The 12,658-nt window shown below is 38.2% G+C and overlaps 1 protein-coding gene across 1 annotated transcript; it reads right to left on the bottom strand.

Moving 5' to 3' along the window:
- Positions 1–2,459: 2,459 nt before the first annotated feature.
- On the bottom strand, positions 2,460–9,226 carry rps6 (ribosomal protein S6). Its single transcript, XM_067441137.1, has 6 exons — positions 9,087–9,226; positions 8,469–8,600; positions 5,023–5,233; positions 3,622–3,768; positions 2,790–2,947; positions 2,460–2,594 (listed from the first exon to the last, which is right to left on the bottom strand). The coding sequence occupies exons 1-6, from the start codon at positions 9,090–9,092 to the stop codon at positions 2,499–2,501; spliced, it is 750 nt and encodes a 249-aa protein (XP_067297238.1). The 5' UTR covers positions 9,093–9,226; the 3' UTR covers positions 2,460–2,498.
- Between the last annotated feature and the right edge of the window lie 3,432 nt (positions 9,227–12,658).

The following is a 12,658-nucleotide window of genomic DNA, read 5'->3' as shown; positions in this document are numbered from 1 at the left end:
GTCATCCATAGCATTCAGTGGTAAAAAAAACACAAAAGCTATTCGTCACTATTGAAATTTTGAATACTATTAATGTACAGGATAAATGTTAAATGGCTTGCCATGTCTCTAGTGTCCACATTTGTTAGTGTGATTTTGCTGCCCTCCATTGAGCATAAATTACCTCTGTCAGACATAGGCCAAAAAGGACAGAAAAGGTAGCCTAGAAATCTAGACGCACCCTATCAGCAGCAAATCTAACCTGCCGCGAATGTAGTAATTCTCAAGAGACTTCTGAGCTGTAAAAACCAAACTCTGGTCAGACCTGGTCTATTAGGGGTGTAACGATTCGTTTTAACAACAATTAGATTCGACTGAAACAAATCAGTCACACTGATTAAAATTTTTGGTTAAAAAGTTACTGACTCGATTTCAAGTCACTGAATCCTTTCGGATCGTATCATTCTAAATAAACCAATATTGTCCTTAAATCGTATCGACAACCTCAAATCGTGATACGAATCGAATCGTTGTTAAAATGAATCGCATGGTCTATACATCGTGTAGAGTTGGTGGGCAGGCTTAACATAATGATGGCAGAGTTGCATGCTACTTGTAAACAAAGCTGGCGAACGGCGGTCTTTCGAATTAGCTTTAGCTGTGACTCTGGAAGACTTGGAGTTAAGCTTTTCTTTGAGAAAATAACAGCACTGTAGTCATTCTCAAGGGAAAGATGTGTTCAGTTTTGCCGGCCGGATACGTTGAAAGTTTAATCCATCAGCTAACTCCGCTTTACGTTGCTCTGGTTGGTTGTGGCGCTATCCTATTCTGTGCAGAGGGAGTTGAAAGACAACCGTTTATCCCGCCCCTCAGATTGAGCCCTGTCAATGGTGAGTTCCTATACCCAACATCTTGTGTGGGTCTGGCTTGTCAGGCTACATAAAAGGTACTAGACATAAGGGTTAGTTCACCCAAAAATGAAATTTATGTCATTAATGACTTACCCCAAGGTCATTCCTCACCTGTAAGTCCTCCGTTCATCTTCGGAACACTGTTTAAAATATCACGATTTCAGCAGTTTGGAACACGTGTCAGACTGCTGAAATCACGTGACATCGGCGATCCGAACCATTGATCGATTCACTGATTCAGAACCGTTTGAATATTTATTTGAGGAACACGCGAGAAGACAATGCTGAATAAAGTCGTAGTTTTTGATATTTTTGGATCAAAATGTATTTGATGCTTCAAGAGATTCTAATTAACTAACTGATGTCACATAGGGACTACTTTGATGATGTTTTTTAGCTTTCTGGACGTGGACAGAAAAGTGTGCATAGACTGCATATGCCCTGGGACTAAAATATAACATCTTAAACAGTTCCGAAGATGAATGGAGGTATTACAGCTGTGGAACATTAGGGTGAGTCATTAATGACAAATTACATTTTTGGGTGAACTAACCCTTTAACATTTACTTGAGCTCTTGGACATGGGGTAGAACAGAGCTAGCTTTTATAATTTCACTGTTATTGCCCTGATAAAAGGATCTAAATTGGGGTTAATCAAAGATTAATTCAGGCATTTTAGATGTTGGCAAGTCATAAATGGTGCCGACGAGCATAAAACTACAGTAACACCAATATTGGAATAAACAAATACAAATTTGACTCGATGCTTTTCCCATTTTATTTTGGTCCTAGGTTAGATCTGTTCTCCGTAAGAAATGCTATGAGAATGCTTAAATGTAAAGGTACCATGTTTAAAATGTGTAAATACTAAGGTCCCGTTCTTCGCGTGTTTTCGAAGCTTTGATTATGTTTACAGTGTGCAATATAACATGAGCTCATGTTTCACGTGTAAAAAAAAAAAAATAAAAACTGTATTTTTCACACAATTTACTTATCGCTGTTCTCTCCATCCAAAAAAAGGCCTGATGATTTCCTTGTTCTATGAAGTCCCTCCTTCAGAAACACGTAACGAGTTCTGATTGGGCCAGCGCTTCGCGTGTTGTGATTGAACAGCAGCTTAGCGCACTTTGCCCGGAAAGGTCCCGCCTCTTACCATAACGGGGAGATGCAAGCTAAATGCGCGCTCTTCTCCATGTGGGAGAGCAACAACACACCCCCTATTTTGCGTGTTAGTCAACAAACAGTTCTAGTGACATAATTACATCCCTGCACTTCCTGCTGTAGTCCAAACCGGCCGTTCGCTGTAGGCTTTGAAAGGGAACTTCTGTTAAATAAAATATCTCGCTTGGCATTGAACTTTGAGCTTTATAATTTTACAGGTATTATTTATGCTCTAACAGCAACATTACACACTAACTAAAGTTTGAAAGATGGAATCCCGAAGAACGGGACCTTTAACTAGTCATCTTGATCGCATTGCAAAATAAATGTAGCACAGCCAACATAAAGACATAAAAAATTCAACTCATACCACTCCCAAGGATTAATGAAGAAACGCAACAACATATAGAAAGTTCAACAAAATGTTTTATTTGTGAGGTACATTTCTCACTTCTGGCTTGACTCTGACTTGGATGTGGAGGCTCTCAGTGAGGAGAGACGGCGTCTCTTAGCAATCTGTTCTTGACGCTTCTCTTTGGCCTCCTACAAAAAAAAAAATATATATATTAAGCTTTTCACAATATACATTTCATTTACACTGTTTGTAGTTAACACTTTTGCAGCTCTTCATTAATGAAGATTCAATCCATGCATTTATCTTAAGACATGCAAAGATAAAATTGTAGGAAAACACTAATCAATTAATCTTTCCACTAAACATTGAAACCAGTTTCATACCTTCATCCTCTTGGCCAGCAGTTTGGTGTATTCTGCGGCCTCCTCCTTGTTCTTCAGTGTGCGCTGTCTCTTGAGGGCAATGCGTCTGCGCTTGTGCTGCAGCACACGGGGCGTCACCAGACGCTGAATCTTGGGGGCCTTAGTCCTGGGCTTCTTGCCTTTAAGAAAGAGCATGATCACCCATAAGTGATGGATTCGTATTTTAAATCTTTCTGAGCCATTTGTTCTGGTAATAAACTAGACGCAGACAGTCTAATCCAACTGAAGCGACTCATTAAAATGCAAGTAGTCACTTTTGACAGTACAAATAGCAGAACATCACCACATTAAAGATCTGGGTAGAGAACAATTATTTGCATAAAACGTATCTAAAAAGTATGCATTTTCCAAAAAAATGTCACTAAAACCATTTCCTCCAGCTTATGCTATTTATAAACAAGTGCTCACAATTTCATAAACTTTTGACTAAAACTCTTAATGAGACCTCAATGCATGTAAAGGACCCAGCTCATTTGCATAGAGAACATTTCCAGATTCACAAAATGCTTGACAGAGCTTTGCAGTACAACCAGCCATTAATATGAACAGGTTGTTATCCGTTTAGCAGCTCCACTGTTGCTGTAGGCACCACACTGTCCCCCCTTATAAGCTACTGAAAAGGCAAAAAGGGTCTGCTAGTGCCGCAAAAATCATACATACCATTGTTTTAAAAAAAATAAAATGGGCCTTTGGGCAACCAATAATTGTGACCTAATAAATCAAGATAACAGGCAGAGTGAGCACTCATGATGAAATCAACACGACCAAAAATACTAAGCATTAGCAGTTGTACCTTCTTTAGTGAGGGGTCGCCTGACCACATACTGCCTGACATCATCCTCTTTGGACAGGTTAAAGAGCTTGCGGATTCTGCTAGCCCTTTTGGGTCCCAGACGGCGAGGGACAGTGCTATCAGTCAGCCCAGGAATATCCTTCTCACCTGAAGGATAGATAGATCAGTTAGATGCTATGGACATAATTTCTACTCCCATTCACAAATAGGCTATGCATTGGGGACAAAGCTGGCTAAATATCCCTTTTTTGCAACAATTTTCGTTTTCTAATGTATTAATTTTGGCAGAGCTTTGCAGTACAACCAGCCACTTAAAACAATAATCAAGTTGTTATCCGTTTAGCAGCTCCACTGTTGCTGTTGGCACCACACTGTCCCCCCTTTTAAGCTACTGAACAGGCAAAAAGGGTCTGCTAGTGCCACAAATAAAATGTAATCAAGCATAATTTTTTTTTAGATAAACAGTTCTTTACGCAACAAATAACATGGCAATTGTCACTTAAGATACTAGGCTAAGTAGTCATGCCTCCTTTAGGGAAACAGAAAAGGGCAACTGGAGCGCAGAACATTTCATAAAGATTTAATTCTATGAATAAGTCCAATTGCTCTATTGATGGAATGGCTCTTAAAGGGTTAATTCACCCAGAAATGAAATGTGTTATCAATGACTCACCCTATTTGTTGTTCCACACCCGCAAGACCTCAGTTGATCTTCGGAACACAGTTTAAGATATTTTATATTTAGTCCAACAGCATATCTAAGTGTATGCACACTATACTGTCCATGTCCAGAAAGGGAATAAAACCATCATCAAAGTAGTCCATATGTGACATCAGTTAGTTAATTAGAATCTCTTGAAGCATCAAAAATACATTTTGGTCCAAAAACAGCAAAAACTACGACTTTATTCAGCATTGCCTTCTTTTACGCATTTGTTCCGAAACCTCAAATAAAGATTCAAATGGTTATGAATCAGCGTATTGTTCATTATTCAGATCGCATGTCAAACTGCTGAAATCATGTGACAGGCGATCCGAATCATTACTCAATAAGCTGATTTTTGACCACTTGAATCTTTATATGAGGTTTGAAAACAAACGCGAAAGAGAAGACAAAACTGAACAAAGTCGTCGTTTTTGCCATTTTTGGCCCAAATTGTATTTTCGATGCTTCAAGAGATTCTAATTAACTAACTGATGTCACATATGGACTACTATGATGATGTTTTTATTATGGACGTTTTTATTCTTACAGGGGTGGAACGACATGAGGGTGAGTCATTAATGATATCAATTTCCTTTTTTGAGTGAACTAACCCTTTAAAGCAAACCCACAGCTGTCTGTGAACAATCCGGATAAAATCCTATATTAAATTATAGCTTACTTTTAGGAGTACTTACCCTTCCTGACAATGACCAAGTTGAGAACACTAAGGTTGGCGTCGACGATGCAGCCCCGGACAGACTTGCGTTTGCGCTCACCAGTACGACGAGGGCGATAACAGGAGTGACCCTTGCTGAGGAGGAGACGCACACGTCCGTGGGTCAGCACACCCTGCTTCATGGGGAAGCCCTGTTTGTCATTGCCTCCGCTGATGCGCACAACATAGCCCTACAACACAAATAAACAATCAATCGTTGTGTAAATGTTAGCAGCAGTTTGAAAGATTTTGAAGTCACATGTACAGCAAATATCTTGTGTTCAGCCAAAGAAAACAAACATGTTTGGAATAAATTGAGTAAATCATTTTCATTTTTTGGTGAACCATCCCTTGAAGTGTATCATAGATAGCACAGACTTTTTAGCTTCAGACTATGATTTCATTCAATGAGAGAACATGAAACATTTTTTATTTTTAGCAGATTTTAGGGCTGTAATAGACCAACACCTTTTCCCAGCTTTGCAGTCAATGATAGCTGCTGAAGGTCAGAGACGGACTAAAGATTTTGGGCAGTCCGAGTTAACATTTCACAGAAAATCATGTAGTTTGTCCACAGACAATGATTCCATCAATATTTTAAATCTTTCCACACCATAACTTCCATAATAAACTAAATGCAGGCTGACTAATCTAACTGAAGTGTCTCATGTTTAAGGCACTTGTCAAGCTACAAAAAGCACAACATAACCACCAGATTAAAGATATGGGTAGAAAGATGTTAGGGATGCGATTATGTAAATCAACATCTAATAAATCGACACCTTTTATAATGATGTCCAGATTCACTGGACAAAGTTTGACAGAGCTTTGCAGTACAACCAGCCACTAATATGAACAGGTTGTTATCCGTTAGCAGCTCCACTGTTGCTGTAGGCACCAACTGTCCCCCCTTTTTAGCTACCAACCAGCCAAAAGGGTCTGCAGGTGCCACAAAAACTGAAATCATCCATCAACTTTAATAAATTATTCCAACATTTTTTAGCTTCTGACTACAATTTCATCCAGTCAGAATGAACCATGTTTAATTCATTTTGTATGATACAACGTTTTTCTATGTAACCATTGTCAAAATGAGCAAGAGTATGATACCGGTGCTCAGTACTAAAACGCATGTTTGAGCTGTTTTAACTGAAAGCAACTTGCACACACAGCTCTTTAAATGTCACTTTTACTGTAATCTCAAGAAAAAAACCATTATATAGTTTTTCTAAGGCATGTAAAAAAAAAAAATAAAAAAACCTCAATGTTTCTTAACTTAAAACACCTTTTTTTGCCCGTTTGCGTTTTTAGTGTTTTACTACTTACACAATATATAATGATATTATTGATATATTCTAGCCTGACATGGTCATACTGAATTCTAGTCAGAATATGAGTCTTAAACTGCTCCATTGGGCTGTGATTATAGGGCGTGTTTCAACCGAACCAGGAAAGACCTCAATTGGATAGAGCTACAACCAATCAGAGCAACGCATTGTCAAATGTCAACAGAGCTCAACTGCACTGTGTTGCCGGCTGCGTTTTAGTCCACGGGTTGTTTTCTATGTTTTCTATGTCACTGCCAAAACAGTGTTATTAAAATACTTTTTACAAACATATATAAAAAAAAGATGCACTCCGGGGGGAAATTGTATCAGCTGACGAGGAAAACGGAGACGGAATAAGTGGTGCTTCGGGGGCTACTGACAAGAAGAGAACTCTTGGAGATCATCACTTTAATAAACGGTGGTCTGGAATCTCTGCCCCTTTACCGATTAGAGCGCGCGCTGACACGGAGTTAACCCGCTATCTCCAAGAACAACCAATTGACTCGACTGCTAATCCACTAGTATAGGTCCCGGTGGCCGTCTAGAGTTGCTATGGCATCCGTAAACAAATTTCAGCTGCTGGAGAGGACGGCGTCGACATCTGATGCGGTAGACAAACGGTTAAGTTGATATAACAGACGAATATTACATCAATATATAATATTGACATTATATATTGATATAATATATATTATTAATTTAATAAATTGCTCACCTGTGTGGGAAGAGTGTCATGTTTTGACAATAAAGAATCGACGAATCAATCCAAGAATGCTGTACTAAGTGATGAACTGTGATCTGGAATAACATGTTCCGTTGTTTCCAGAAGAAAGCACTGAACGCAACAGAAAATAAATAAATAAAAATGTCCATGTTATTACATTTCTTAGGACAGCGCGCGTGGATCGTTTCTTCGAGACTGTTTTCCAAGATAGCGCCTATCCGTGAACGCATAATGCATTATGTTTATAAAGTATCTTCTTATTAAACTTTTTGTACACTTACAATGTTCTCAATGCTTCGGTTTGCATGTAGGGACCCTCATTATGCTACTGTGTTAGTGTGAGGCTGTTTTGACCCTTGTTAGTGGTAATAACTAGCAATTTAATTTCACTACCCTGTGCCACATAGACAAGCGCTATAAGATAATCTGTTTTTAAAGATAAAACTTTACATTCGATTTTCATGAAAAGGCATCCCAGAGAACAATCTACTCGGTAACCATCTGTTAATTACCCTTAGGTTAATTTCATACCGGAGTTGTCCTTTAAGCCTCATCTGTGAAACCTGGCCATACTATACCCTGGTATTAAAAATGGCTTTAAGAATGACAGCACCCTAATGGGAGTAATTCTTAATTTGCATGGATGTGTGAGGGCAGGAGCGGACGTGTGTGAGAGCTCAGCTTCCACCGTTTTCCAGAGACACATTTGTGACCAAGTGTACATGGAACAGTTTTGATAAATCAGATGGCATTCAGAACAGTAAAAACACAAAGTGACCAGGTGTAGACAAGCCCATAATCTGAACATAGTCCAGCAGGGGCAAAGGGAGCAATCAAACCAAGTGTGAAAGCCTCCCATAAAAGTTTAGTTCACCCAGAAATGAAAAATGTTACCATTTCCTTAAGTAGTTCCAAACCCCAAAAACTTGCGTTCAACTTCAGAACACACATGAAGATGTGTATAATGAAATCTGATAGCTTTCTGTCCCTCATTGAAGTTATTTACCCAAAGACAGACTATTTAAATACAAATAAATCGCAAGTCCATGTCTTGAACAGAGACTACTACTTTAGATAATGAACATTTGAGCTTTTTTAACATATAAACATTGACCAGCAAACATATATAGAGCACTACATTATGGCAAAAATTTAGCTCAAATATGATTAAACTGTTTTTGGTTAATATATTTTCAATGGAGGAACAGAAATCTCTTAAAAAACTTAATGTATGTTCCGAAGGGCAACGAAATTCGTATGGGTTTGGAAGGCCATGAGGGCGAGTACTTTTGAGGTAAACTTTACCGGCATGTAGTGTCAATTATAAAACACGTTAAGCATTGAAATGCTGGAAACAACACAAACGTTACTCACCTTCCACTCATCACCCAGAGAGTCTGCAGCCACCTCTGTGGCCATGCGCTTCTCATAGAAGATCCTCAGTTTGCGCTCATCATCCACTTCTATCAGCTTTTGGCAGCCAGTGGCGGGGAACGAGATATTGAGCTAGTTGGACAAGAGATAGAATTACTCCGTGTGCTGTGGTTATAATAGTTAAACACAAACCAGGAATAATTCCATGGTCTTCTTATACAAATGATCAAAAATGGTTAGGTCTTCATCTGACACGTCTCTGCTAGCTAACCGCTAATGCTACAGAACAGTTCTGTAGTTTTGACAACCAATACAACTGTCCTGACTTTAAATTCACCGTACCACCATTAGCGACAAAGCTGGATAATTACCCGCAACAACTTTATAGTTTCCTTATTTATTCATTGCAAGTCTATCAAGGTAGCTGCCATGTTGCCGCACTTCTACGGCGTCCTCCTGATCCAACAAAATCAACGTCCATCTCTCATATTGTTCGAGCCTAACTCGATTCAGAAAAGTACATCGGATAGTTTTGAGACTGTAAAGTGCAAACCCTTCTATATTTTGACCCCAATGCGAATAACAAAACTTATAAAATAGCATTTTCAGTCCTCCTACCTTCATTATGGAGGACTTTCTCGCTTGGAGTCCACCACGGAAAAGAGGCCGGATATCCGACTCGTAGTCTCACATACACTTCCAGGTTATCGCGAGAATACGTTGTTTGAAACCGATGGCGCAAACTACATATGAGAGCAAAATAGTGTACAAAAAGATACCAATAAACACCAACTTACAACATGTACCCTTAAAAGATATACAATAGATGACAAAACGATGAAAATATTTCATAAGATAGGTTATAACTACTACGTTACAACGGGTACAAAAACTTAAACTTACATCTTAACGTCCTGTTAACCTGTTAAGCTGATTTCTACATTTTGAAAAAATCCTAAGAAATGTATACTCAGACTAAAACAAATACAGTTTGTGAATCCTTTGCACTAAAAGCATAATTATGGTCTCATTTGAAAGCAGACACCTGGCAGTTTACTGTAAAGTCAAAATGATAATATTTTTTATAATAAAAAAAAAGCTATAATAAGCTTCAAAGTTTTGTAAAGTTATTAGAAATTTATTTGTATGATATATCTTTATGAAAATAAAATTGAAGTGGGCCTTGGAGAAATCTAGAAATGCACTACAGCTAAAGCCACAAGTCTGACCATGTTATATTTCAGATCTGAAGATGATCAGTCTAAAACTCTGCATTTTATTAAACGTTTTACAAGATCGTTTCATGTGATTTTATTTTGAGATATCGCTGAAATATCAACTGATGCTTATTGCCACATCTTCTCAGCTTTCAGTCGCTGTATTGCCTCTATTGTTTAGAGGTGCAAACTGCCCCATTCAGTTTGTCTCCCCGGCATTCACACTTCTGCGGACTGGTTATGGCTCCAATTATTATTCTTTTGTCTGCATTATAATTACTAACGATTCTCTATTCAAACTGTTCTATTCAAACCTCATTTCTAAATCAAACCTCTCACTTTACCCTCACTGAGACTCTATTGAATGTATTTCGTCCAAATAAGCATTTCAGTAGTTTTACATTTAGGAAATGTTCATAAAAATAAAGTATTTACTCAGTGGCAGGTGCATCTAGGGCAAGCTAGCATGTTAGCTTAGCACACCAGCAAAACAACAATTTATACGATTAAAATCATGTTTTATTCAAAACTTGCTTCATATCACTTTATATTTTATATGTAGAGTGTTTTATATAACAATATGTGATCTCATATAGCTTCGGGTCAAAAAATCTGACAGAAAATATACAATGCTAAAAGCTATGTGGAATAGCATTGCATTATAAATATCATCTATTATGAAACCACCCAACATGGCATAAAGAACACAGACCAACCATATATTGCCGCGATTGTGTGTTTATTGTCTTAAAACGTGTCTATCTGCATAAAATAGCGATCTGACGATCCCAGGGAGCTGTGTGGATATGTCCATATGTCAGATACTTCCTGAATGTCACATGGTGTGTCTGTTCTTCATGTGTTCCCCATGGGGTGAATTTTCAGTAGTACAGCTTTCCAGCGCCCTCCGGCTGCCAGAATGAATTGAAAACACAGCATATCACAGCCTACTGCTCTCATAATCACACATCCGCGGATTTTGGATAAAGATTGAATAAATAATACTTCTCTGTATAGAAATTTGACTCAAACGTGTGAGAATCTATCAATATTTCTCCACATCTGCACACTTTTGAAGTAAAAGCCCTGAGGGAAGTTGTTTTGTCGAGTGTCTTCATGACGACCAAGGAGGATTTTTTTATGAATGGGAGCAAATGACGCGCATATTACAATCAAAAGGTAGCGACGCCCAAGATCATATTCATAACTCCTGGAACATATTAACACATTACGGTCACTATAAGACTTTGAGAATAAAACAGAGGTAAAAAAATTAAACTTTAGTCTTAGATCTTTTTAATGATGTATAGTTTGTCAAGGTAATTACTTACATCTGATAGTAATTTTGAGCTAATTTAAACAAAGAGACCTTCAGTGCGTCCTCGTCCTCGTGACGGTTATCAGACGGTTATACACGTAATTAATTCAAGATAGGCGCTTGCCTCAAAACCTGACATACGGGGAATTTAAAAAAAAAAAAAAAATTATTATACGCGTTTGTTCCAGATGTTAAGTAAGTTCTTGTTTTAATGTCTCTAGTGCAAAAATACTAGCTTTGAGAGTGTAGTGGAGGTTAAAAAAAAAAAAAAAAGTATTTTTGAAATCATGTTACTTAATTTGAAAACAGAAAGAAAAAGTTTAGCTTATATTTTAAACATAAAATGCAACTATTTTGATCAGTTGTCAAAGCTGGTGTGTAGCCAGTATTAAACCAAGAGTAATTTTTGTTTTGAAAGAAGCGCTTGATCAACCAGAACAGCTAGGACTGCGAGGAAGTGAATGCTGTCCTTGTTTTGTTTTGCATTGACAGTCCTCTATTATGTTTACAATTTTTGTGATGTTGCCAGTGCATTGATGTAGCCTGACAAGCCAGACCCACATCACTTGCGGGCAAATTAATTTTGCTGCCGCTAGGGTGCGTCTAGATTTCTAGGCTAGCATTGATGTTTAGCTGACGGTAAGCACAGAGCACTGATGACCATGACAGGAGGAGCCACCGTCTTCCCCACTAGAGGGCGATGTGTCGCATCTTCCGAAACAGACGTTGTTTTCCATGTTGTTTTGGAGCTCCAATTTCTCACAGTTTTTATTGAAGATCCTCTGTGAAATAAAACACCGTTTTGCAAATTGCTTACAAAAAGTAGGCCTGCATTATTCACACATTATTTATGCATTATAAAAATCCTTGTCCACAGCCCGTACCCGTAGGCTACCACCAGAGAGAAATTGAGCGGTCGACACTTTTCTTGACGGACCTCGATGTTCTTAATTGGCAGGACGTAACTTATCTTCTCACGAAACTGATTCCAGAATCCTTTCGCCTTTGTAGAAGATTACTGGTTAAGTTCACAGCTGGAGATCTTAGAACTGTCCTACAAGCGACGGTTGGTTTGAGTTGCATTTCCCACCCTTCTCAAATGCTTAATCCCGCTGTCCCCTTTTTGGATCGGCAAGTGAAGTTTCACGTGATGTCTACATTTTAGACTTTTGTCTTCAACGATATTGCATATATATAACGTTAGTCACAATGTATGCTACGCAGTGACTGTGATGTACTCGGAAATACAAGCATGCAAAAACATCATAGGCCTTCATTTCTCAAAAATATAACTTATATTTTTACAAAATGAATAGAGTTGTCAAATGACTGTCGTTCTCGTTTTAACTTATATGGTGGAAACGTTTGCTAGAAGGATCGAGTGAACGATCTGTAAGCAACGTATGCATTTTGTAGGTTGTATTTTGTAATACAAAATAAAGTTAACCTTTTGTCATTACACTATTTAGTTTTGTATGGTACTTGGAGTTTCCTGTGGTTACTGTACTAGCATCTTGCGTTATCTAGACAATGCAGTCTCTCTAAGAAACTTTCAATTGAATCAGAAATTGTTTTAAAAGTCAATAAGTGGATGAATCACTACTGCTTGCAGGAATATAGATGCCCCTTTCTTCAGTTTAAGACACTGAGCGAAG

This window comes from Pseudorasbora parva, chromosome 4 (genome assembly GCF_024679245.1).
Source record: "Pseudorasbora parva isolate DD20220531a chromosome 4, ASM2467924v1, whole genome shotgun sequence".
Classification (NCBI taxonomy): domain Eukaryota; kingdom Metazoa; phylum Chordata; class Actinopteri; order Cypriniformes; family Gobionidae; genus Pseudorasbora; species Pseudorasbora parva.
This window is presented reverse-complemented; position numbering and strand designations above follow the sequence as displayed.

Bases quoted from the DNA above. Each gene is read 5' to 3' on its own strand.
- rps6 (XM_067441137.1), bottom strand. The intron at 3,769-5,022 runs GTAAGTACTCCT...TCTATCCTTCAG, and splicing joins CTTGGTCATTGTCAGGAAGG to GTGAGAAGGATATTCCTGGG. The intron at 2,595-2,789 runs GTATGAAACTGG...TTTTTTTTGTAG, and splicing joins TGCTGGCCAAGAGGATGAAG to GAGGCCAAAGAGAAGCGTCA.